The 25,348-nt window shown below is 45.1% G+C and overlaps 1 protein-coding gene across 1 annotated transcript in view; it reads right to left on the bottom strand.

Annotated features, from left to right (window-relative positions):
- The window catches only part of LOC124789083 (paired box protein Pax-3-B-like), a 299,586-nt gene that overhangs the window by 186,684 nt on the left and 87,554 nt on the right, over positions 1 to 25,348 (bottom strand). Inside the window, exons 2-3 of the mRNA XM_047256374.1 lie at positions 1,455 to 1,575; positions 1,231 to 1,358 (exon numbers count right to left, since the gene is read on the bottom strand). Of these exons, the coding sequence (XP_047112330.1) occupies positions 1,231 to 1,358; positions 1,455 to 1,575 (249 nt within the window). The remainder of the gene's footprint in view (positions 1 to 1,230; positions 1,359 to 1,454; positions 1,576 to 25,348) is intronic.

The following is a 25,348-nucleotide window of genomic DNA, read 5'->3' as shown; positions in this document are numbered from 1 at the left end:
ATGTGTATTATCTGCCTGTAAGATAGATCGATAGTTTTAACGTTCATGTTTAGATACCATCACGTTGTCATCTTTCACTGTCATCCCTCTCCCCTCTCTCTCCTGCTCCTCGTCCCAACCTTGTAGTGGCTTCCTACATATCGTAAGATATTCACTTCATAATCTTTTGTAGATCGATATGTCTGTTAACTGGTGAAACATGACGAGCAATTCTAGCGCACTCTTTGTCTATAATTTCAGGACACAATATTTATTAGCTTGAGTAACTATAAATCTATGATGCTCAGTGTATTTCGGTTGTCGATTCAAATGTGGGCTCCTCACAATGTCATGGCGGTGGTGTGGTTTTTCCTCTTCTCCCACATTCACATGATTAAACCTTTTTAATCAATGTAAGGCATCACTGGTACGATGCTTTCTGCGCTTCTGCACGGAGCGAAATCATTTCCTCGGTTTATACTCTGTACACTGGTGCTTCAGGAATAATATCGATCAGATTCTCTACTTCTCTGCACGTCGCTCCAGAAGCTACTGCATCAATAGTTAGTTCATACTTTTACTATTATATGCAACAGCTGTATTGCCTTTTTCACCACGATGAATGTGTCGTTTTATTCAATTAAAACTTAGCCATTGGTAATGACCATTTCTTGCTTACAACGAAGATGGATGATGCTTGCACATTTTTCCTTTTTGACAAGAAAACGGGAGACTATAAACGGCGGACAAGGAAACCCAAGAAGACTGACCATGAAGTCTACTAGTTAGACTACAGAAGGTATTAATTAGTTAATGCTCGCACCTCCTTCTTAGACAGTGGACGCGCCAGACTGTAGTAGGAGTGGACATGTCCTCAAGAAATCGTCTATAAGGAACCCTGAGGTTGTGACGCAGCCATCGGCTAAGAAGTACGAGTAATATGGGCGACTAAAAAATAAATTAAGTGTCAAAACCGATTTAGCCTATAAACAGCATGTGTGAGCATTCACCGATAATTTCTGCCGTCGAATTTAGTGAGCTCACTGATGCTGTACGCCAGCAAATATAATATTATATGAACCGTACTAGTAAGGTTATTTTTCGGACGGCCGTAAAGCAGACCACAGGTAGCACTGGGGCAGAAAGAAGCGATTTTTCCCCGTTCCCCGCCTCACCACTCGCAGGCATTTTTCTGAACCGCCTGCCGTGCCAGCGCCTCCCTTGTGTGAGTCAAGTGTGAAGGTTACGCACCGAGCAGCTTGGAGACGGCGCCCTGCTGGGTGAGGACGTGCGAGGCGAGGTCGTAGTGGCGCAGACCGAGGCGCGACAGCTCGAGCAGGCGCTGCTGCGACACGAGCGACGCCAGCGGGTGGTGCGCCGCGGAGCCGGGGGGCGGCGCCGCCCCCGCGCCCGGCGCCGACGAGGCGGAGGCAGCGGCCGAGGCGGCGGCTGCGGCGGCAGCGGCCGCGGCGTACAGCTCGCGCAGCTGCTGCGGGCCCGCCGAAGCCGCGCCGCCCCCGGCGCCGCCTCCGCCGCCACCGGGTGACGACATGGGCGGCGACGACACCACGCCCACGGTCGGCGTCGGCGAAGACACTGCTGCAACCAACGATGGCCTCACGTCATCTCCAGTGCCTGTTGTCAAGGGATATCTAAAGTCACAGAATTACAGTTACTTTCAGTGGGTATCTATTTGTATATTAATGCACGTAATTGTCTGTGTGGAGCGTCAGCGTGACAGTTTTTGTGAAATTCGAACTAACTGGCAATTTGGAGAGGTTATGTGTCCTGACCTTCTTTTCGTGGAACAGAGTTACAAAACCGCATGAGCAGCAACCTTACAAGACAACGAAATAAAAATAATTAACACACATTCTATACAACCAAATAAAAGCTACGAGGGCCATTTTTTTCGCGAAATGGAAATCAGAGTGAAAATAAAAATGTGTTACACACATCAAAAAAAGTTTTGTATCAGCCCGATTCCCACAACTCCTGAAGACAGACTTTGACTGTGGATATTGTATCACAGAGACAGTCCGTTTGATTGTTCAGAGATTTCACTAAGCCCGCCCAAAGATGTAAACAACCATGCATGAGCAGCGCCTATTAGACGGAGAGGGTCTGACAGCCGATCAGTTCCAGTCATTCCACCAGGAAGGAGGTGCATGGCTCGTGTTATCAGTAGTTCAACCATGCCTAGACGATCAATACCGCGGTTCGATCGCATTCGCATTGTTACTTTGTGCCAGGAAGGGCTCTCAAAAAGGGAAGTGTCCAGGTGTCTCTGAGTGAACCAAAACGTGTTGTTCGGACATGGAGGAGATAAAGAGAGACAGGAACTGTCGATGACATGCCTCGCTCAGGCCACCTAAGGGCTACTACTGCAGTGGGCGACGCTTCCTACGGATAATGGCTCGAGGGAACCCTGACAGCAACGCCACCATGTTGAGTAGTGGTTTTCGTGCAGCCACAGGACGTCTAGTTACGACTCAAAATGTGCGCAACAGGCTGCACGATGCGCAACTTCGCTCCCGATGTCCATGGCGAGGCTCATCTTTGCAATCACGACATCATGCAGCGCGGTACAGATGGGCCCAACAACATGCCGAATGGACCGCTTAGGATTGGCATCACTTTTTCTTCACCGATGAGCGTCGCATATGCCTTCAACTAGAATATCGTCGGAGACGTGTTTGCAGGTACCCCGGTCATGTAAGGACGCCTTAGACACGCTGTCCAGCGAAAGATTTCCTGCTGTTTTGGGACGGCATTATGTGGGGCCGACGTACGCCGCTGGTGGTCACGGAAGGCGCCGCAGCGGCTGTACGATACGTGAATACCATCCTCCGACCGACAGCGCAACCATATCGGCAGCATATTGGCGAGGCATTCGTCTTCATGGATGACAGTTCGCGCCCCCATCGTGCGCATCTTGTGAATGGCTTCCTTCAGGATAACAACATCCCTCGACTACAGTGGCCAGCGTGTTCTCCAGACATGAACCCTATCAAACATGTCTGGGACGACGTGACCCACCAACCACTCTGAGAGATCTGCGCCGAATCGCCGTTGAGAAGTGGGACAATCTGGACCAACAGTGCCTTGATGAACTTGTGGATAGTATGCCACGACGAATACAGGCATGCATCAGTGCAAGAGGATGTGGTACTCGGTATTGGAGGTACCGGTGTGCACAGCAATCTGGACCACTGAAGATCTCGCTGTATGGTGGTACAACACGCCGTGTGTGGTTTTAATGAGCAATAAAAAGGGCAGAAATTATGTTTGTGTTGATCCCGGTTCCAATTTTATGTACAATTTCCGAAACTCTCGGAACCGAGGTGATGCAAAACTTTTTTTGATGTGTGTATTTGCAACAGTTAGCTACACCTTCCACCTAATTCTCTATGTAGTCGCCTGTCAGACTTACGCATTGGTTGCAGTGTTGTACCAACTTTTCAATACCCTCGTCATAGATGTCAGCCCCCTGTGGTTTCCACCAATTCCTTACGCAGGTGTCCAGCGCATTGTCTGTGCCAAAACTCTGTCCTCGTAGTCAAAGGTTCGTGTGTGCTAAGAGATGAAAAATTAGAGGGAACCAAGTCTATGCCGTATTGTGGATGATAGAACACTCCCCGTCGAAAATGCAGCGGGAGCGTCTTCGTTCCATTAGTAGAACTACCGTGAGGAAGGAAGTACATGACACAAACGTTATGTGGGCTGCATGAAAGCAAGCGAAACACCTCAGCAGCACTAGGCGGGTATCCCTATTTCCTAGGCATCTTTACGTGCTCACTGTGCGCTCAGAACTGAAAAGAGCGATGTGATGAGATGGACGGGAATACTATAGAGACTGCGGAAGACATCTGCTCAAAGCTTCATCGGTTTTTCAATGTGGTTTTAAATTCGCGACGGATCGGAGGTTGAAAAAATAATTGCTCTCGTACAATGCATTTCATTAGAACATACACATGAACACATAAAGTAGAAGTATCGTTATAAATAATTACGGTATTAAAACGTGTTGGCACTTTGAAGCGTATGTGATAACAAGGATAAAATATGCACCCGTCATTTTCGTGGACCACGTTCTTACCACCAGAGTGCTGGAGCATTAGTTGTTCCAGGAAAACCAGGACTTAGGTATTGTGTAAAATGACATACTTTCTCACTATCGTAAAATTAATCATTCACTTAGTTTCAAGGGATTACGTGTTAGGTTCTTAGGATGGACTATTCTAGCTGTAGAAAATATATTTAAACTACGTAATTAACTTTTAATGCCTTGTTTTAATATTTGTTAAAACTACACTTTATAGTATGCAACATGCGTTAGGTTAGGTGACTGTAGTTTAAATACGAAGCAACAATAAATACACGATTAGTTATCTCAGAACTCAATTCAGGCGCCGCACGCGGTAACCGCGCGGCCTGAGGTGTCTTGCCATGGTTCGATCGGTTCCCCCCGTCGTAGCGTAAGTTAGATTAAGTAGTGTGTAAGGCTAGGGACCGATGGCCTCAGCAGTTTCGTCCCATAGGAACTTACCACAAATTTCCAAATTTTTTCCATACAATCGGATTCGAAGATTCAGATTGCCAACACGTCTCTCCCACTCTTCTAAACTCCACAGAAGTCCTTTTGGTTGACTAACGATCCCGGGGAAGAGGACAGGGCAGAAAATAACAAAACCAGAGCCTAGGTATTGTTTCCATAATGTTAGCTGCATGTAAACTTCCCGATAGATTATTACTATGTATCAGATCGGATTGGATGTTAGCGTTCACGGGCAACCCCAACAGAGAGAATCCCAACGTGAATCGAATCTTCCCATTTGCTTTACGTATGACTAAACGTACCGGGTAATAGAGGAAATGGATATTTAAATGACGTTCCCACTACTTGCTAAGTGCCACATTTCTGCCTCAAACATTTATATGACAACAGTCAGTGTTAATGCACTGTGATTTGCAGAGAATGAAAAAAGAGACAAGATGAAACTATCTGTTTAAGACGCCCTCGTGCCCTGAAGAAATTGAATAATATTTGGCATTTGACCAAGGTCATTTGCGCAAGGCCTTATTATCAAGAAAAGTAGTCCATAACACTCCGCCGGCCGTTGTGGTTCAAATGGCATGAGCAGTATGGGACTTAACTTCTGAGGTCATCAGTCCCCTAGAACTTAGAACTACTTAAACCTAGATAACCGAAGGACATCACACACATCCATACACGAGGCATGATTCCAACCTGCGACCGTAGCGGTCGCACGGTTCCAGACTGAAGCGCCTAGAACCGCTCGACCACCCCGGCCGGCCGGCTGTGGCTGTGGACCGGTCGTTGCGTTCTAGCCTTTCAGCTCAGAATACACTGAGGTGAGATGAAAAAGCAACTGGTCCAGATGACCTACCAGCGGAAATGTGGAAAATGCTCGGAAAGCCTGCTTCAGAATTCCTTGCCTCACTCTTCAACCGAATCATCGCCGAAAACCAACTTCCACAAGCATGGACAACTAGCATAACAGTTCCAATCTGGAAGGGAAAAGGAGACGTGAACGATTTCTCGACTTATCGCCCTATTCGATTCCTCTGTCATACTTTTAAGATCTTTGAACGGGTACTTAATAGCAGTCTCAAAGTATTGTCTCTGTAACACCAAACCAGTGAGAGAAGAGTGTACACATGGCATTTCTAGATCTAGAAAAGGCTTTCGATCGTATCCCACACGATCTTATTTGGCGAGTTCTTAGCTGTCATGGCATCCCTGAAGACTGGTTGAAAATGGACTGCACCCCAATGTCCAGAAGACGGATTACCTAGAATGCGGCTCCCAAACCAGAGGCACCATAAGTATCGGCGAAGAAGACCTGCAGAAGACCATGCACTTCAAGTACCTAGGATCTGTCGTCACCTCAGACTGCGACACAACTCCTGATACTTGGATAAGGGTGAATGCAGCTCGGCTCAAGTGGAGTCTGGTTACTGGAGTCCTCTACGGTAAAAGGATGCCTCAGTTTGTAAAGGCAAACGTATACAGGGCGTTTCAAAAAGAAAGAGCAGATTTCAAACATTTATTTCTCAAAAACTACAAATGATAGAAACACAATTCAAACGTTTCTTGTCAGAGAAAGGTTCAAAGTTTTTCAATGGTCCGCGCAGAAGTTCCATGCAAATCCGCAGTGGCGCTGGCGTTTGTTTGTAGGAAAATGGCGACGACACCACAGGAACGATCATTTTGTGTGCTGCAATTTGCAAAGTTAGAGTCCATTGTTGGTGTGCAACGTGCATTCCGCCGTCAATTCAACAAACAGCCGCCTCGTCATAAGCAAATTTATGAGTGGCATCACAGATTCGTAGAAGATGGTTGCATCTGCAAGCGAAAAAGCACGGGTCGTCCACGCACATCGGATGAAAATGTCGAGCGTGTCCGTGCAGCTTACGAAAGGAGCCCTAGAAAATCCACGACACGGGCAAGTCACGAACTAAACATGTCTAAAACAACGGTATGGCGCGTTCTGAGTAAGCGTCTGCACATGAAGCCGTACAAACTGCAGTTATTGCAAGCATTGCGTCCTGACGACCACAACAAAAGGTTCGAATTTTCAACTGCAATTCTACAGGACATGGAAGAGGACAATTTTGCCGAACGATTAATTTTTTCAGATGAATCAACGTTTCACATTTCTGGTAAAGTTAATCGGCATAACGTACGAATTTGGGCGAGTGAAACTCCGAGGGACGTTATTCAACATGAAAGAGACTCACCAAAGGTTAACGTCTTTTGTGCAATTTCGGTAAACAAAGTTTATGGACCTTTCTTTTTCATGGAGAAAACTATCACAGGAACCATTTACCTGGACATGTTAGAAAACTGGCTATTTCCTCAACTTCAGGAAGATTCAAATCACTTCATCTTCATGCAAGATGGCGCCCCACCACACTTCTCTGAACCTGTACGACGGTACCTAAATAACACCATTCCAGGACGGTGGATTGGAAGAGCAGGAGCACAAGATCAATGTCATCGTCTGTGGCCTCCCAGGTCACCAGACCTTACTCCCTGCGATTTTTATTTGTGGGGGTACATAAAGGACTGTGTTTATGTCCCACCTATGCCCGCTACTCTTCAAGAGGTACGACATCGAATTGTTGCGGCCGTGAATTCGGTAACTAAAGACCAGTTGCGTCGTGTGTGGCAAGAAATGAGATACCGGTTTGATATTTGTCGTGTAACAAATGGTGCTCATATTGAGGTACAGTTTTGATATTTGTTGTGTAACATTTGGTACTCATATTGAGTGAAGGACCGTTGGAATTGTGTTTCTATCATTTGTAGTTTTTGAGAAATAAATGTTTGAAATCTGCTCTTTCTTTTTGAAACGCCCTGTATAATAGTATGGTACCCCCAGTGTATGGGACTGAGTGTCGGTCTATGACGAAACAACAGGAGTAAATGTTACACACCATGGAGATGAAGATGCTTTGATGGTCCATAGGGCTGACACGAAGTGACCACGTAAAAAATAGAGACTTCCGGCAAAAGTTTGGTGTCGCGCCAATCACCGACAAAGTGAGGGAAGCCCGTCTCCGCTGGTACGTCCACGTCATGAGAAAGCAATGCAACTCAGTCGCAAAAACAGCGCTCCATATCAATCCAGGAGGAGCAAGACCACGAGGAAGACCGGCAAAGAGATGGACTGACAATGTCAGGGGAGACATGCACGTTGTTGGCTTAAGACCAGAAGATGTCAACGACATGGAGAAATGGAGGAGATGTAGCAAAACAGCAGACCCCGCAAGTCAGGATTATTGCTTGGAAAGGGAGAGAGTGCAATAGCTCGACGTGACCTTTACTCGACAGATCGTTGGAAGTCCCCTGCAGGAGCCGTGAGACTTGCTGCGTTTATAGCCGTCCATTAGTGCCAAAGTGTTTCCTATGAAGGGTTTTGTGCACGAGCTGATCTGTCGATTATGACCCATAAATATTCGACGGGATTCGTGTCGTGTAATCTTGGTGGCCAGATGATTCGCTCGAATTGTCCAAATGCCCTTCAAACCAAACGCGAACTATTGTGGCTCGGTGACAAAGCGCATTGTTACCCATGAAAATTCCATCGTTGCTTGGGAACATGAAGTCCATGAATGGCTGCAGAAGTTCTCCAGGTAGCCGAACATAAACATTTCAAATCAGTGGTCGGTTCTGTTGGACCAGAGGACCCAATACATTTCCATGTAAACACGGCCCACACCGTTACTGAGACACCACCAGCTTGCACAGTGCCTTATTGATACCTCGGGTGCATGGCTTCGTAGGGTCGGCGCCGCACTCGATCCCTACCGTCAACTCTTACCGACTGAAATCGGGGCTCATCTGACCGGGCCACGGTTTTCCAGTCGTTTAGGGTCGAACTAATATGATCACGAACCCAGCAGAGGCGCTTCAGACAATTCTGCGCTGTTAGCAAAGGCACTCGCATCGGTCGTCTCCTGTCCTATCAAAGCCAAATTTCGCCGCACTGTCCTAACGGTATGTTCGTCGTACGTCCCATATTGACTTATGCGTTTATTTGACGCAGTGTTAGCACTGGCAGGTCTACGCAAATGCCGCTGCTCTCGGTCTTTAAGTGAAGGCCGTCGCCCACTACGTTGTCCGCGGCGAGAGGTAGTCTCTGAAATTTGGTAGTCTCGCCACGCTCTTGTCACTGTGAATCTCAGAATATTGAATTCCCTAACGATTTTCGAAATGGAATGTCCCGTGCGTGTAGCTCCAACTACCATTCCGCGTCTGTTAATTCCTGTCGAGCGGCCATAATCATGCCGGAAAACTTTTCACATGAATCACCTGAGTACAAATGACAGCCCCGCCAATGCATTAATCTTACGTCGTATACGTGTCTGCCCTCAGTAGGTGAGTGGTCAGCGCGACAGAGTGTTAATCCTAAGGGCCCGGGTTTGATTCCCGGCTGGGTCGGAAATTTTCTCCGCCAAGGAACTGGGTGTTGTGTTGTCCTAATCATCATCATGTCATCCCCATCGACACGCAAGTCGCCGAAGTGGCCGCAAATCGAAAGACTAGCACACGGCGAACGGTCTATCCGACGGGAGGCCTTAGTCACTCGACATTTACATTTTATTTTACCTCGTGTAAGTGATATTACCGCCATCTATATGACTAACCTAGACTTTTGTCACCTGAGCGTACGTTACGATGTTGAGTAGCACTGGAACAACATAAATAAGCCCTTGCAAGTGATTTCTGACCAACCAGGTTGCCATCCTAAATAGTAACATAGCCTCAGATCGTCTAACATTGTCTGCAGTAGCAAGACTTGTATACTCAGAAAAATCGAGGACGAAATTCTCCGTCCGCTGGGTGGGCCATAAAGTCGACGAACAACTAAATAGAAGCTGAGCGAAAAAGAGGAAGGAGAAAGTAACAGCGGTGGCAATCACGCGTGGCAATAGGCGGCTGTCGGCGCGTTCCAGAAATCTGGTCAGGAGGCAGCGTAGCTCAGGCAAGGCCTGAAATGAGCGGGTGGCGACAGCAAGCTGCCTGCCGGTGCGCCGATCGCACCGCGAGCAGCTGAGTCCTTTGACCGGCGGGCTGGAGAGCGTTAGAGGACGCGCGGTCGCCACCTAGACAGCCTAGGGCACTGATCAGGCTTACTGCTATGTCGCGTTGCAGTTTCAGTCACACAACCGCCAGAGTTCTCAACTGAGAGCGCTATTGCTTGAAGGCCTCCACTGTCTCTTAACAGATCTCTCTGTGTACTACCCGTGTGTTACTAGTCGCCGGGAAGTGCAAGACGGACAGTATTTTGCATTTTATTAGCTGCTTTCTGACCTACCTGTTCGGTGTAGACTGAGGGATGCCTGACTTTATACGTGCCTCGTCATGTGCCAAAATTTATCAAATGTTATGTATGTCCATTGTATACGTGAAAGAGGCCTGCAGACACTGGAAGGGATCAGATACATTATATAATGGTAAGACAGAGATTTAGGAACCAGGTTTTAAATTGTAAGACATTTCCAGGGGCAGATGTGGACTCTGACTACAATTTATTAGTTATGAACTGTAGATTAAAACTGAAAAATCTGCTAAAAGGCAGGAATTTAAGAAGATGGCACTTGGATAGACTGAAACACCCAGAGGTTGCAGACAGTTTCAGAGAGAGCATTAGGGAACGGAGGGAACGGTTGACAAGAACAGGGGAAAGAAATACAGAAGAAGAAGAATGCGTAACTTTGGGAGATGGAATAGAGAAGGCAGTAGATTATCAAGTAGGTAAAAATACGAGGGCTAGTAGAAATCCTTGGATAACAGAAGAGATATTGAATTTCATTAATGAAAGGAGAAAATATAAAAATGCAGCAAATGAAGCAGGCGAAAAGGCATACAAACTTCTCAAAAATGAGATCGACAGGAAGTGCAAAATCGCTAAGCAGGGATCGGAAGAGGACAAATGCAAAGATGTAGTGGTATATATCACTAGGAGTAAGATAGATACTGCCTACAGGAAAATTAATGAAACCGTTGGAGAAAAGAGAACCAACTGTATGAATATAAAGAACCCAGATGAAAAACCAGTCATAAGGAAAGAAGGGACAGCAGAAAGGTGGAAGTATATACCATATAGAGTGTCTATATAGGGGCGATGTACTTGAGGGCAGTATAACGGAAATGGAAGACGACGTAGATAAAGATGAAATGAAAGATATGATACTGCGTGAAGAATTTGACAGAGCACTGGAAGACCTAAGTCGAAACAAGGCCCCGGGAGTAGACAACATTCCGTTAGAACAACTGATAGCCTTGGGAGAGCCAGCCGTGACAAAACTCTTCCATCTGGTGAGCAAGATGTATGAGACAGGCGAAATACCCTCAGACTTCAAGAAGAATATAATAACTCCAATCCCAAAGCAAGTAGGTGTTGACTGGCGTAAAAATTACCGAACTATAAGTTTAATAAGTCACGGTTGTAAAATACTAACACGAGTTCTTTACAGAGGAATGAAAACTGGTAGAAGCCAACCTCGGGGAAAATCAATTTGGATTCCTTAGTAATGTTGGAAAATGCGAGGCAGTACTGACCCTACGACTTATCATAGAACGCAGGTTAAGTAAAGGTAAACCTACGTTTCTAGCATTTCTAGACTTTTGACGATGTTGACTGGAATACTCACGTTCAAATTCCAGGTGTGGCTGGGGTGAAATACCGGGAGCGAAAGGCTATTTAAACTTTGTATAGAAAACGGATGGCAGTTGTACGAGTTGTGGGGCATGAAAGGGAAGCAGTGGCTGAGAAGGGAGTGAGACAGGGTTGTAGCCTATCCCGATGTTCAGTCTGTATATTGAGCAAGCAATAAGAGAAACAAAAGAAAAATTTGGTGTAGGAATTAAAATCAATGGAGAAGAAAGAAAAACTTCTAGGTTCGCCGATGACATTGTTAATTCTGTCAGAGACAGCAAAGGACCAGGAAGTGCAGCTGAACGGGATGGACAGTGTCTTGAAAGGGGAATATAAGACGAAGAACATCAATAAAAGCAAATCGAGGATAATGGAATGTAGTCGAATTAAATCAGGTGATGCTGAGGGAATTATATTAGAAAATGAGACACTTAAAGTAGTAGACGAGTTCTGCAATTTGGGAAGCAAAATAGCTGATAATGGTCGAAGTAGATAGGGCATAAGATGCAAGGAAAGTGTTTCTGAAGAAGAGAAATTTCTTAACTTCGAATGTACATTTAAGTGTCAGGAAGCGTTTTCTGAAAGTTTTTGCATGGAGTGTAGCCATGTATGGAAGTGAAACATGGACAATAAATAGTTTAGTCAAGAAGAGAATAGAAGCTACAGAAGAATGCTGAAGATTAAATGGGTAGATAACGTAACTAGTCTGGTGGTAGTGAATAAAACTGGGGAGAAGAGGAATTTGTGTCACAACTTGACTAGAAGAAGAGATCAGTTGGTAGGACACGTTGTGAGGGATCAAGGATCACCAATTTAGTACTGGAGATAAGCGTTGGGCGCAAGAGAGAGACCAAGAGATGAATACGCTGAGCACATTCAGAAGAATGTAAGTTGCAGTAGTTACTCGGAGACGAGGAGGCTTGCACAGGACGGAGTATCATGGAGAGCTGCGTCAAACAAGTCTCCAGACGGAAGATCACAACAGGAACGATGTACGTCCAAAGAAGGGAAGGCTGAAAACGAGGAGCAATATATACAGTGTAAACCACATAACCATGAACTACCGTAATGAGTCATAACATCTGAATCAATTGTGGGACACATTTGCAGTTGTGGGAGGAGATAAAACAGAATAGGGAGATAAGCGATGTACATACAGGGTGACAGTTATTGAACTATGTGAAAAAGAAATGTAAATTTGTTACAAACTACGGCGTGAACACACTTTATTCAACATGTAAACGTCACTGAAAATATTCGGATTTAGGTAATAACGTGTTCGACATGCCTGCCATCATTGGCGATGATGTGGCGCAGAAGAATAGAGAAATTTGGCATGGCTTTCTGAAGTATCGGAATACTGATTTTGTCTATGATCTCCTGAATGGTTGTTTGCAGCTCAGCAATGGTTTTGGAGTTATTGCTGTACACCTTCTCTTTAATATAGCTCCACAAAAAGGAATCGCATGCGTCCAGATCCGGAGAATATGACCGGCAATCGATCCCCATACCTGTGGCCTCTGGGTGCCTCAGAGCCAGAATGCGGCCCCCAAAGTGTTCCTCCAGAGCATCAAACACTCATCTACTTCGATAGAGTGGAGTTTCGTGTTGCATGAACCGCATCTCGTCGAAATCAGGATCGCTTTGGATAATTGGGATGAAATCACCTTCCAAAACCTTCACGTACCTATTGGTGGTCACCATACCATAAAGGAATATCGCACCGATTATTCCGCGACTGGACATTGCACACCACAGAGTCACCCATTGAGGGTGAAGAGACTTCTCGATCGCGAAATGCGGATTCTCGGTCCCCTAAATGCGCCAATTTTGCTTATTGACGGACCCATCCAATTGAAATTGGGCTTCGTCACGAAGACAAACCTTGAGTGCGCATACTAATTCCCATCATGCCCCGCGGCCAACCGTGCAGTATTATTGTCCTTACGCAAACCGTTCAGAAGTTACGACAATTTTATTTCATATAGTTCAGTAATTGTCACTCTGCACGTATCAAGTTCTCACAGCAAATGTCGGAAGTGCCCTCCTCCAGCATCGATGCGCAATTGTTCTCGTTTCACCGTATTCCTCGACATTCTATGAATGGTATTGAATGGTATCCTCCTAAATGTTGTTTATTTCATGTGTAACGGCCTCACGGAGTTTAGCAGTTATCCATTGTCTATTCTTGTACACTCAGGTTTTAAGTTACGCTCACAAGAAAAAGATCGGAGCTGTTTGGTCAGGTGATCGGGGAGAGGGGTGGGAGGCAGCCACTAATTTTTGAGATTATCCGGTCTCCGAAGAAACTGGTAACAGGGCGCATGGAAGCGTTAGAGGTGTGGCATGTTGCTCCATCTTGTTGTAAATACCCTCTAAGTTCGACGTCAACCAGCTGCTCCACATAAGCGCGGAATTATACCGGACAAGGACCTCATGCGCAGAAACAATAGAGTTGCCAACAACGGGCGGTACCTGTCATTCCACCAGAGCTGCTGATACCGTTAAAACAACTTTCCCGTTTCTATGAGTTTTCGGAGATTCATTGAAGTAGTTCAGGTTTATATGGATCGCTCTGTAGAAGAACTATAGAAAGGAAACGAACAGAAGTCAACAATATAGAAAGGGTACATTTATAAAATAGAGACGGGATATACGACATTCCTAGATGAAGATGATAAAGATTCAAGGGCCGAAGCGGAATCGAGCCCTGCGGAGTCGGCAAAATTCCCATAAATTATTGGGATCCTTGGTTGAGCCAGCCAAGACAAAATTATCCCACTTGGTACTAACGACACGTGAGACAGTCGAAATAGCTCCTTACATTGAAGAAGAATGTAATGATCCCAGTTCCAAAGAGGGTAGTTGCTGACTGATGGGAATACTACAGGACCATCAATTCAGTGAGTCATGTTTCCAAAATAACTGACACGAATTATTTGCGGAAGAATGGAAAAACATGTAGAAGTCGACCTAGGCTAAGATCAGTTTCCGTTCCTAAGAAATGTATGAACACGCGAGACAGTACTGACCGGACGACTTACACCACTGGACATTAAAATTGCTATACCACGAAGGTGATGTGCTACAGACGCGAAATTTAACCGACAGGAAGAAGATGCGGATAGGAGGAGCGTGTGGTCAGCACACCACTCTCCCAGTCGTTATGGTGGTTTTATTTGACTGGAGCCGCTACTATTCGGTCGAGTAGCTCCTCAATTGGCATCACGAGGCAGAGTGCACCCCGAAAAATAGCAACAACGCATGACGGCCCGGATGGTCACCCATCCAAATACCGGCCACGCCCGACAGCGCTTAACTTCGATGATTTGACGGGAACAGGCTTATCCACTGCGGAAATTGCCTAACCACCCAGACAAGTGAGAAATCCAGCTTGTTCAGACACCAAGTTCAACAATGCAGTGTAGTGTTGTGTAGTGTAATGTTGTGTGGTACAGTACAAAATCATAACTTACAAAATTTTTGAGCTACCAATGCTGAATAGTGTAAGAGACCAAAAAACCGTGTGCCTTCTTGATTCCAGGTGAACAATATCGGTAAGCCAGATGGCCAAATGGTATTATGTAGAATTTTTTAGTTGTTATTATTATTATTGTTTTTTTTATGTCGATATTTGTGTAGATTTTTTCTCCTTAAACAGCATAATTCTTAGTTGCTACTTACGTCAAAATATTGTGTGCTGGCGCACGCTGGCGCCGGCACACGATGCGGCATAGGGGTTACGAGAGTATCGATAGAGGCCAACAAGACTCGCTAGAAACGCACCGCCAACGCTATCTCAGTCGCCAGTATTTAGGATTGCCGCCGCGGACCGGAGGGCTAGTTAGCCAGTTAGCTAGTTAGTCAGTTAGGTAGTCCAGTTAGTTCGAGCCTGTACGCCGTGTGAGATCCAGCTTGTCACCGAGACGTAGCTGCAGACTTAGCCTGTAGCACAGAGACAGTAAGCACGTAGCAACCTTATAGTGAACAGTATTGAGGCTACGTGAACTATACAGAAGAGAGCTTGTACCACAGTACATGTAAACTTAATTAAGTAGGTCTTTGTTTATAAATAAAGACCCAAGTTATTCAGAATGAGATTTTCACTCTGCAGCGGATTGTGCGCTAATATGAAACTTCATGGCATTTTAAAACTGTGGAGACGAGGTACTGGCAGAAGTAAAGCTGTGATGACGGGGCGTGAGTCGTGCTTGGCTAGCTCAGTTGGCAGAGCACTTTCCCGCGAAAAGCAAAGGTCCCGAGTTCGAGTCTCGGTCCGGCACACAGTTTTAATTTGCCAGGAAGTTTCAACCAAGTTATTAATTGCGTGCAGTTTGCGTTCTAGAACGAGGATCCTGGCCACCAACCAATATCCTCTCCTTGCTATCCATGGTACAACTCTACAGAGGTAATGAGACGACATACAAGTGGCTAAAGAGAATACTACAGATTGTGTGCTATATTCACGATAGTCCATGTGCAACATCCAGCCTGCTCCTTTTTGTAGATAACAGACTAAACGAAAATAGCAAATAAATAAGTCACAAATGCTACTGCTGTGGGCAATTAGATTTTGTTTCACTCCCATATTCTCCAGTTACTTCTCTCTATCTCCTCAGACGAAGAAGCCGTTTCGTGACAGGCATTCCCATAACGACACGAGCTGAATTTCGAGGTGGAGTGTTTCCTTAAGAGCAACAATGCAGGCTTTTACAACCAAGCTCTCCACCAGATAATCCGCCATTTGGAATAAAAAATTAGTTACATGGAACAGTGAATATGCAGAGAATACCTAAGACCGACACCAATCTCACGGTCGCAGCCTGATTTTCTTCGAGGTGATAAAGCTTTACGAGTGTCCCTCGTACGTACTTCTTACTTCAACCGCTGGTATTCCTAGACTCGATCAGGTCTGACATGGCACCGTTCTGCTTATCCTTGCGTTCGCTATGTGTGTTTAACTCGGTTACACGAGTGCCTTAATGGCCGAAAAGCGTATATCTAACGCGGCCAGAGTTGGCGGCTGTGACGTGTTGCGATGAATAATTCCGGTCGGCGCGCCGCGGTCGGAGCCAGGCGGCTGTTTGAGCAGGCCGCCCCACTTGTGGCGCCATTTGCGTTTTAATTAACTATGCTAATTGGCGCGCCTCGGCGCAGATATGCTTCGCCGTAACAGTTGATTAGGGCAGAATTCATTACAAACAGCAGGGGCAGGGGAGGGAGTTATTTGCCCCGCTTTCTGTGTCAGCGGGTCATTTAGGCTTTAAACCCGCGAAGAGATGCGAAACGATTGCGAAATTATGCCTCCGTTAATCGGAGTTTAGCGTGGTAGCTACAACCCGACAACAGGGCCGAAAAAAAGAGGCGATTGCGGAGATAAGTGCGTGTCTAGTTAGCACGCGTGACCAGCGTTATGCCACTTGCAGTCGGCACATGCTGCTAATCATTGCGGCGCTCTGACCAGCCTGTATTTGCATTCCCGCCAGTAACAACTGTGACTTTATTAACGCCGTTGCGCGGTAATGAATAAAACACTCAGTTAGCAGTAACGACCACTGGCGTAGAACTTTTGCAGTCCTCGTGAGTCACCAGGCCATGCGGGGCAGTAGTTGAGTCTCTAGGCTCGTATTTGGAAAGTGTGCATTTCAGATACCTGTCTGGAAATCTCTAGATACATTAAGCCAAATGCTGAGTTGTCTCCCATTGGATATTACGGTCTGTTCCTTTCCTATGCAAGCAAGCACGTGCTTCGTCTGGAACCGCGCGACCGCTACGGTCGCAGGTTTTAATCCTGCCTCGGGCATGGGTGTGTGTGATGTTCTTAGGTTAGTTAGGTTTAAGTAGTTCTAAGTTCTAGGGGACTGATGACCTCAGAAGTTAAGTCCCATAGTGCTCAGAGCCATTTGAACCATTTTGAACGTGCTTCGTCAGTAACGACCTTGTAGTCGATGAGATGTTAAACGCTAAGCTTCGTACCTTACTTTTTTCGCGTGAGCCACATATCATACTCATCATTTCTCTCCTTCCTTTGAGATAGTGAAAATGTTCTGTGCATTGTCGGCATATCTAGCATTTTTCAAAAAAGTCCAAGTATGGCAGTACACTGTCACTTTTAAGCACATATCTGTCGCAATCGTTGGTGTTTTTTCATTTACTGATAAGTTAAAAACAACTGTTGGCGCACATGTTACTAGAAGCTATAAGACCTATTGGTTCCACTCACCGTTCTGTTTGGTGCCTATTTCACATCTATATCTCGGTGGAATGATTCTTTTTTTTCCTTCCTTGTGCAGCCCTATACCGTCCTGTTATGAACGTCTGAGTGCATGCGTGCACATTTCAAAATGTCCAGCACGCATATTGATAATATTTTTTTTTAAACAAGCGATTTTTACCTTTAATGTTGCCAGCTGCCGCGATGCACCTTTTCTGTCGTCTTTTGATTTTGTTGTAGTCGCTATAAATGCTTTCACGCTCTTGAAACTGATGAAACAGATATCACGTTATCTTCTCTCTTTTAATGATCTAACTTAAGCATTAAATCGGCAGCATTTGTAGTCGCCACCCTTCACATCATTACGAAATTCAGTCCGGTTGCACTCGTTTATTTTTGTTGGGGATCCTGTGTGTTTTTATCTTTCCGATGAAGTTCTTTAATAATTCATTTGCTGCATGTATGTACAGCATAGCTGTATTGTGTTAACAATTTCGCCAAGAATACCATTAAGTTCTGAAGTGTAACAGAGCTAATATACAGGGTGACTATAGTTATTGTTAAACTTTCAAAACGGTGTAGAAATAACACCACTGGTCAGAATGACATCAAATTGTAACGGAATATTATCGGAGAAGAGGGAAAACGTATGGCACAAGGGGAAAAAAAGTGTGAAAATTGATCAATAGATGGCGCTGTATGGGTCAGAATACGTAGATGAAAACACCTGTTATGCGCACGACACATTGCTGTTGGTATGAACACGTCCGGTACACGGCTTTTCCTCCTCTCGCGCCTGCAACGTTCGCCATGACTGTCTCAATGCACGACCGCGATCTGCTTGTAAAGCTGTATTACAAGAATGATGACCGCACATGTCGCTCTGCAGAAGTTCCGGACACTGAAGGCTTTGAAAAAAGGCGGTGGTCCTATGACTGCCGTGGGTATCAAGAAAATGATTCGGAAATTCGAAAAGACGGATTCTTTTGGTGTGTAGCCTGATAGGGGGAGGAAACAAATTGATTCGACGTTACTGGAAGCAGTGGCCACAGTAATGCGGAAGGAAACGAGTGCTGGTGCGCGAATGTGTAGTGCACGGAGAATTGCCCGAACATTGGACATACCCGTGAGCACGGCGCGTAAAATCCTACGAAACATCCTTCTTTGCTGTCAGTTCTAAATTACCCATGTGCACGAATTGCTTTCTGTTGACCTGCCAGAAAGAGAGACCTTTGCTTTAGAATTTGTTGTTCACATGGAAGTGGATAATGATTGGCCGTGTAGTGGAAGATTTTGTGGACAGACGAAGCCCACTTCTATCTGACAGCGTAACTCAAAACACAGAATTGTCGAATATGGGCAACGGAAAAACCACACGCAAATCAACCAGTACCACATCATCCTGAAAAGGTGACTGTTGTGCAGGTTTATGGAATCATTTATCATAGGGCCATATTTTTTCAAAGAGACAGGTGCATCCGGTACTGTTAGTTGCACCGTCATTGGTAAGCGCTATGAGTGTCTTTGGGCAACCGCGTCATTCCAGCTCTCCAAGAGCGTGGATGTGTGGATGGGATCATTTTTATGCAAGATGACGCACCTCCACACATTGCAAACCCAGTTGAGCAGCTGCTGAAGCGCCATTTCGGAAATGCTACAATTATCAGCCCATTTCCTTACAGACTGGGTGCCCGCTCACCTGATCTAAATGATCTAAATCGGTGTGACTTGTGGCTGTGGGGCAATCTGAAAGATGTGTTCAGTGTTCCGATTGCAACCTTATCTGCATTGAAGGCAAGCATTGCGCAACACATTCTGAACGTGACCCCGGAAACACTTCGATCGATTGTAGAACATGCTGTTTCTCGATTTCAGCTTGCTGCAGATAACGGTGGACAGCATATTGACATGTTTTGCGCCAGTCGCACGGAAATTTATAATCCGATTTGATTTTGACTGATGCTTTTTATGCGGTTTTTGGTCTCAGGACAATTAAAAACAGATTTTTCCCATCCGGTGTGATATGACCTTGCCGTGGCGGATGGGCTTACGTAACTAACAGTATCACACCTGCACACCCATGCACACTGAGTAATACAGTTTGTTTAACGTCAAACGTACGCCTTAGGCATTGTTGCATGATTCATTTGTCATTTGTAGTCGACTACTATTAAATTATGGTGCTTACAGTACCATCTATTGCTTACATTTTGTAACCATTTATTTTTCTTCTGCCATACGTTTTTCCGCTTTTCCGATAATATTCAGCTGCAATTTGACGTCATTCTGACTAATGGTGTTATGTCTACAGCTGTTTGAAAGTTTAATTTCAATTATAATCACCCTGCTGATACTCGAGGCAGGTCCCATTAGGTGCTTTTGGTCCAAAAACTATATATTTGTGTTTGACCAAGAACTAGATATTTGTGTTTGACAACCAGTGACTAACTAAATTCAACAGCATGCAGCAAAAGTGTTCTGAGATGCCACGAAGTTGTTTTTCATTAATTTATTGGGAGCAGAACATAACCCATACAGCCACTCATCACGTGTTTTATCCAAATATAAGTGAAATATACCTCTGGAGGGACATAATACCCAGAACAACGCAACCTGCCATATTTACACATACAACAATTATTACATAAAACATCTTAATTTCGTATGATTATTTTGATATATGATAACCAATTGCTGATTTATACACTTGAAACATTGTCTATACCTTCGGCCGACTCTCTACAAAAAATTGTAATGATTTCTGTGTACGGCTAGATCGATAACCGATAATAATGTTTTGACGTTCGTTTCCTACATCGTGCACCATCTCCTGTAGGAATTTCGTGGTGTTATGCTGTCTCTGGGGGCAGCTGAAGAAAATACGATCTAGATCTTCTTCTGAACCTCAGTCACTTATTGAATAAATATGTGTTTCTGGCAGAATCTCCCGTGATTATACCTAAGGCGCGATTTTGTCAGTAGGAAGTCTCTTGTGCGATTACGTTTTCTTGTGACAAGATTGATTTGTCAGATTAGGAAGCAGTGTCCTTAATGTTCTCCTTTACTGTCGTATGACAGTTGCAACTTGTCAGTCCATTAATTCATATTTTGGGTCCTGGTGTTACAGAAGAAACCACACAGCAAAAGTAGGTTGTGTTTCATTGGTCCGCAGAACACTGCTGCCTTAGCCCAAGCGTCTATTTCATCAGTACCTTAATTCCGCTGTGACTCCGATGCGAACATGACGATTTTATTCTGTCTTGACAGATCCCTTGCTTCTTCTAAGCTGCGAACGGAAGGAAACCGCTTGTATTGTGACTATAGTGCTTTAATATCATCAGCGTCTATTGTGAGTCCGATCGTATTGTAATCCTACTCTCTGACAGTCGTTTTGCAAAATTGATCCCTAGAAGACTGTTACTGTTCTTTTCTGCCTCCCCGTCGCGTCACGCTTTTAAAGTATGGACCAACTACACTATTCGAGTTCTCCGAACAATTAGTATGCAGGGTGACTTTTTCCACAGAGTACAAACTCTAGCGACTGATCGACGATGGTTTCCATGCTAGTGACCATTTATTCACTCATAAATTGTTACAGAGACTGCTGTCTAACACGCGCTGTACCATGTAGCCACGATTATAGTAAGCGTTGAAAATGGGTTCTATGTGCCTCAACGCATGAGTGTACGCGCCTTAGCATATCCTGTCCTATGCGTTCGCATCGGCCAGACTACATCTGAACAGTGCCAGAGTTGAGATCCGGTGAATGAGCAGGCCATACAACTGGGCCCTCTCGTCCAATCCATCGACCAGGGAAGACAGATTGAGATGCTCCCCGACGTTAACGGCGAATTGGGCTGGAGCACCATCACGTAGCAGCCACACAACCCTTCGAATCATCGATGGGACTTTTTCCAGCAGGGGGCAAAGTCACGGACAAGAAACGCCGATAGTTCCGGCTTGTTAGGTGATGTGGAAGGAAGACTGGTCCCAAAATACGGTCGCCAGTTATCCAGGCCCACACATCCCGGCTGCACCGATGCTGATGATTCGCTGTCATCATACCATGGGGTTTCTGCATGCTGCTATGAAAGTTGAAGATGGCTGTTATGAAAGTTGAAGATAGCACTCCTCGTAAAGGTGGCCTCGTTTGTGAATAGGATTGATGACACAAATCCAGGAATCGTGGTTGCCTGGTGAAGAAACCAGTGACAAAACTGATCCCAATGTGGAATGTGTGTCGCTAGTAAGGCCTGAATACACTGTAACTGATAAGGGTAATAACAATTCTATGGTACAAATAGCACAGCATATGAGTGGTTTAAGTCATATCTACAGAGCAGGAAGCAAAAAGTCTCTTTATATGCTTCAAGTGATTCAAAGGAGTTTGCCACTTCATCTAACTGTGGTGAAATTACATTAGGTGTTCCACAAGGTTCGATTATGGTTCCTCTCCTGTTCTTGATATATGTGAATGACCTCCCTTCTTATGTGAAACAAGATGCTGAACTGACACTGTTTGCTGATGATACAACCATAATTATTAATCCAGTAAAAGAAAGTCCGATAGAAAATGATACAAATAAGATCTTTGGAAAAGTTATTAATTGTTTTTCTGCGAATCGGCTTGTTGTGAACTTTGAAAAAACACAGTACATCCAATTTTCTGCTGCAAAAAGTATAATTCCTTCAATAAACACAACACATCACAAGAAGTCAGTAGCCAGGGTAGAGCATACTAAGTTTTCGTGTGTACATATAGGTGAGAATCTTAATTGGAAAATTCATATTTTGGATCTCCTAAAGCGACTAGGTTCAGCAACTTTTGCAATCAGAATAATTGCCAATTTAGAGGCTGTAGAAATTAGTAAGCTAACATACTTTGCATACTTCCACTCTCAGATGTCATACAGAATAATATTCTGGGGCAACTCAACACTTAGGCAAAGGTATTCACTGCTCAAAAGAAAGTAGTTAGAATAATGTGTGGGATTCACAGTCGCACGTCTTGTAAGTGTCTGTTTAAAACGTTACGAATTCTTACAACTGCTTCACAGTCCATTTACTCAGTAATGAAATATTTTCTCAACAACATGGACCAATTTAAAATCAACAGCGATATTCATGATTACAATACCAGAGAAAAGAAAGACCTACACTATTCTTTACTTAACCTATCTTTGGCACAGAAAGAGGTAAAATATGCTGGTATAAAACTTTTTGATAAATTACCAGATGAAATAAAATGTCTGACAGACAGCAGTAATAGTCTCAAAAACAAACTGAAATTATACCTCCTTGACAACTCCTTCTACACCATAGATGAATCCTTGAATGAGAGTAAATAAATCTGGAGATATAATATTTGAATTTTGTGCCATTGGAACACGTAACTAACTAACCAATTAACAACTGTCGTGGAGAATGTTCCACACGGTCGTCGACTTACCCTGTACTGACGGGTCAGCTGCCTGCCACTAACACGGCTGTCGCTTTCCACAGAGTTAATCACATTTTCCTCCAAGTCTGGTGTCCGAACATTTCGGGTACGTCCTTCACCATTTCCTGCTTCCTGAAACGACCTTGTCTCAGACAAACGACGAAGCACTGTTGCAGACACTGAATGCTGTGGCTGTTGTTGGCGGGGATAGGTCTCCTGATGCAACCCTGCTGCCCGCCGCTCGTTGCCATTTGCCATGTCGGCAAACTCTCGACTCGAGTAACGAACCATTGTGTACAGCGCTGTATCACATCCACCAGCAAGAGAAGTGAATTGGACACAACATTAACAAATACTATGGCAGCGGAGGGCGTTTGGGCATAAAGTACGAGGAACAGTACTATCCTCTAGCAGGAGACCATGCATACCATAACTGTGCCTCTACAGTACAGCGCCTGTTAGAACGCAGTATCTGTAACAAAGTACACTACTGGCCATTAAAATTGCTACACCACGAAGAGGCCGTGCTACAGATGCGACGTTTAACCGACAGGAAGAAGATGCTGTTATATGAAAATGATTAGCTTTTCAGAGCATTCACACAAGGTTGGCGCCGGTGGCGACACCTACAACGTGCTGCATGAGGAAAGTTTCCAACCGATTTCTCATACACAAACAGCAGTTGACCGGCGTTGCCTAGTGAAACGTTGTTGTGATGTCTCGTGTAAGGAGAAGAAATGCGTACCATCACGTTTCCGACTTTGATAAAGGTCGGATTGTAGCCTATTGCGATTGTGGTTAATCGTATCGCGACACTGCTGCTCGCGTTGGTCGAGATCCAATGACTGTTAGCAGAATATGGAATCGGCGGGTTCAGGAGGGTAATACGGAACGCCGTGCTGGATCCCAACGGCCTCGTATCACTAGCAGTCGAGATGCCAGGCATCTTATCCGCATTGCTGTAACGGATCGTGCAGCCTCGTCTCGATCCCTGAGTCAGCAGATGGGAATGTTTGCAAGACAACAACCATCTGCACGAACAGTTCGACGACGTTTGCAGTAGCATGAACTATCAGCTCGCAGACCATGGCTGCGGTTACCCTTGACACTGCATCACAGACAGGAGCGCCTGAGATGGTGTACTCTACGACGAACCTGGGTGCACGAATGGCGAAACGTCATTTTTTCGGATGTATCCAGGTTCTGTTTGCAGCATTATGATGTTCGCATCTGTTTGGCGACATCGCGGTGAACGCACATTGGAAGCGTGTATTCGTCATCGCCTTACTGGCGTATCACCCCGTGTGATGGTATGGGGTGCCATTGGTTACACGTCTCGGTCACCTCTTGTTCGCATTGACGGCACTTTGAACAGTGGACGCTACATTTCAGATGTGTTACGACCCGTGGCTCTACCTTTCATTCGATCCCTGCGAAACCCTACATTTCAGCAGGAGAATGCACGTCCGCATGTTGCAGGTCTTGTACGGGCCTTTCTGGATTGAGAAAATGTTCGAATGCTGCACTGGCCAGCGCATTCTCCAGGTCTCTCACCAATTGAAAACGTCTGGTCAATGGTGGCTGAGCAACTGGCTCGTCACAATACGCCAGTCACTACTCTTGATGAACTGTAGTATCGTGTTGAAGCTGCATGGGCAGCTGTACCTGTACATGCCATCCAAGCTCTGTTGACTCAATGCCCAGGCGTATCAAGGCCGTTATTACGGCCAGAGGTGGTTCTTCTGGGTACTGATTTCTCGGGATCTACGCACCCAAATTGCGTGAAAACGTAATCACATGTCAGTTCTAGTGTAATATACTTGCCCAATGAATACTCGTTTATCATCTGCATTTCTTTTTGGTGTTGCAATTTTAATGGCCAGTAGTGTATGATTGAACAAATGGTCTTTAGCACGGAAACCAAGCATTTCCAGACATAAGTTCATTAGACTTGTGTTGTACCGTATCCTCTCATCGATCAATCCATAGAGTTTGTACGCTACGGAAAAAATCACACTATATCTACCTACCGAGGTTCCATTCAAATACGTTTCCGCCCGAGATGTATTCATTGATTTGGCTGTAGATGAAAGGGATGTGTATCTGCCCAAGGATAGCTACGGCGCGTTATCGGAAGCATTTCAGTGCCTGAGTAAACAGCAAGGAATTACTTCTTCTTCTCAAGATTTGCTGCCAACAATGACATAGCGTCAAATATACATTTGGTTTTGCAAAACTGTTTCAGAAACAGCACCTAATTTACGGTGTAGTGATTCACTGTCGCTATACTGAACCTTAAGCAAAATCGTACAGAGTGGGCAATCAGGGATTAGTGCGTATGCCTGCTGGTTCACCGACATTCTGTGAGGAAGAACATGTGCGTGCTGTATTGGTTGCGTGCCAACGTCTGGTATTGGCGCCTGTGTGACGGCTTGAAGCCACTAGACAATAGGAGCGTGCAAACGTCGCGGCCCCTTCTCTGTGCGCAGGCGCCATGGACTTGTTCTGTGCTGTCTGCGGTTG

Source organism: Schistocerca piceifrons, chromosome 3, assembly GCF_021461385.2.
Source record: "Schistocerca piceifrons isolate TAMUIC-IGC-003096 chromosome 3, iqSchPice1.1, whole genome shotgun sequence".
Taxonomy (NCBI): Eukaryota; Metazoa; Arthropoda; class Insecta; order Orthoptera; family Acrididae; genus Schistocerca; species Schistocerca piceifrons.
This window is presented reverse-complemented; position numbering and strand designations above follow the sequence as displayed.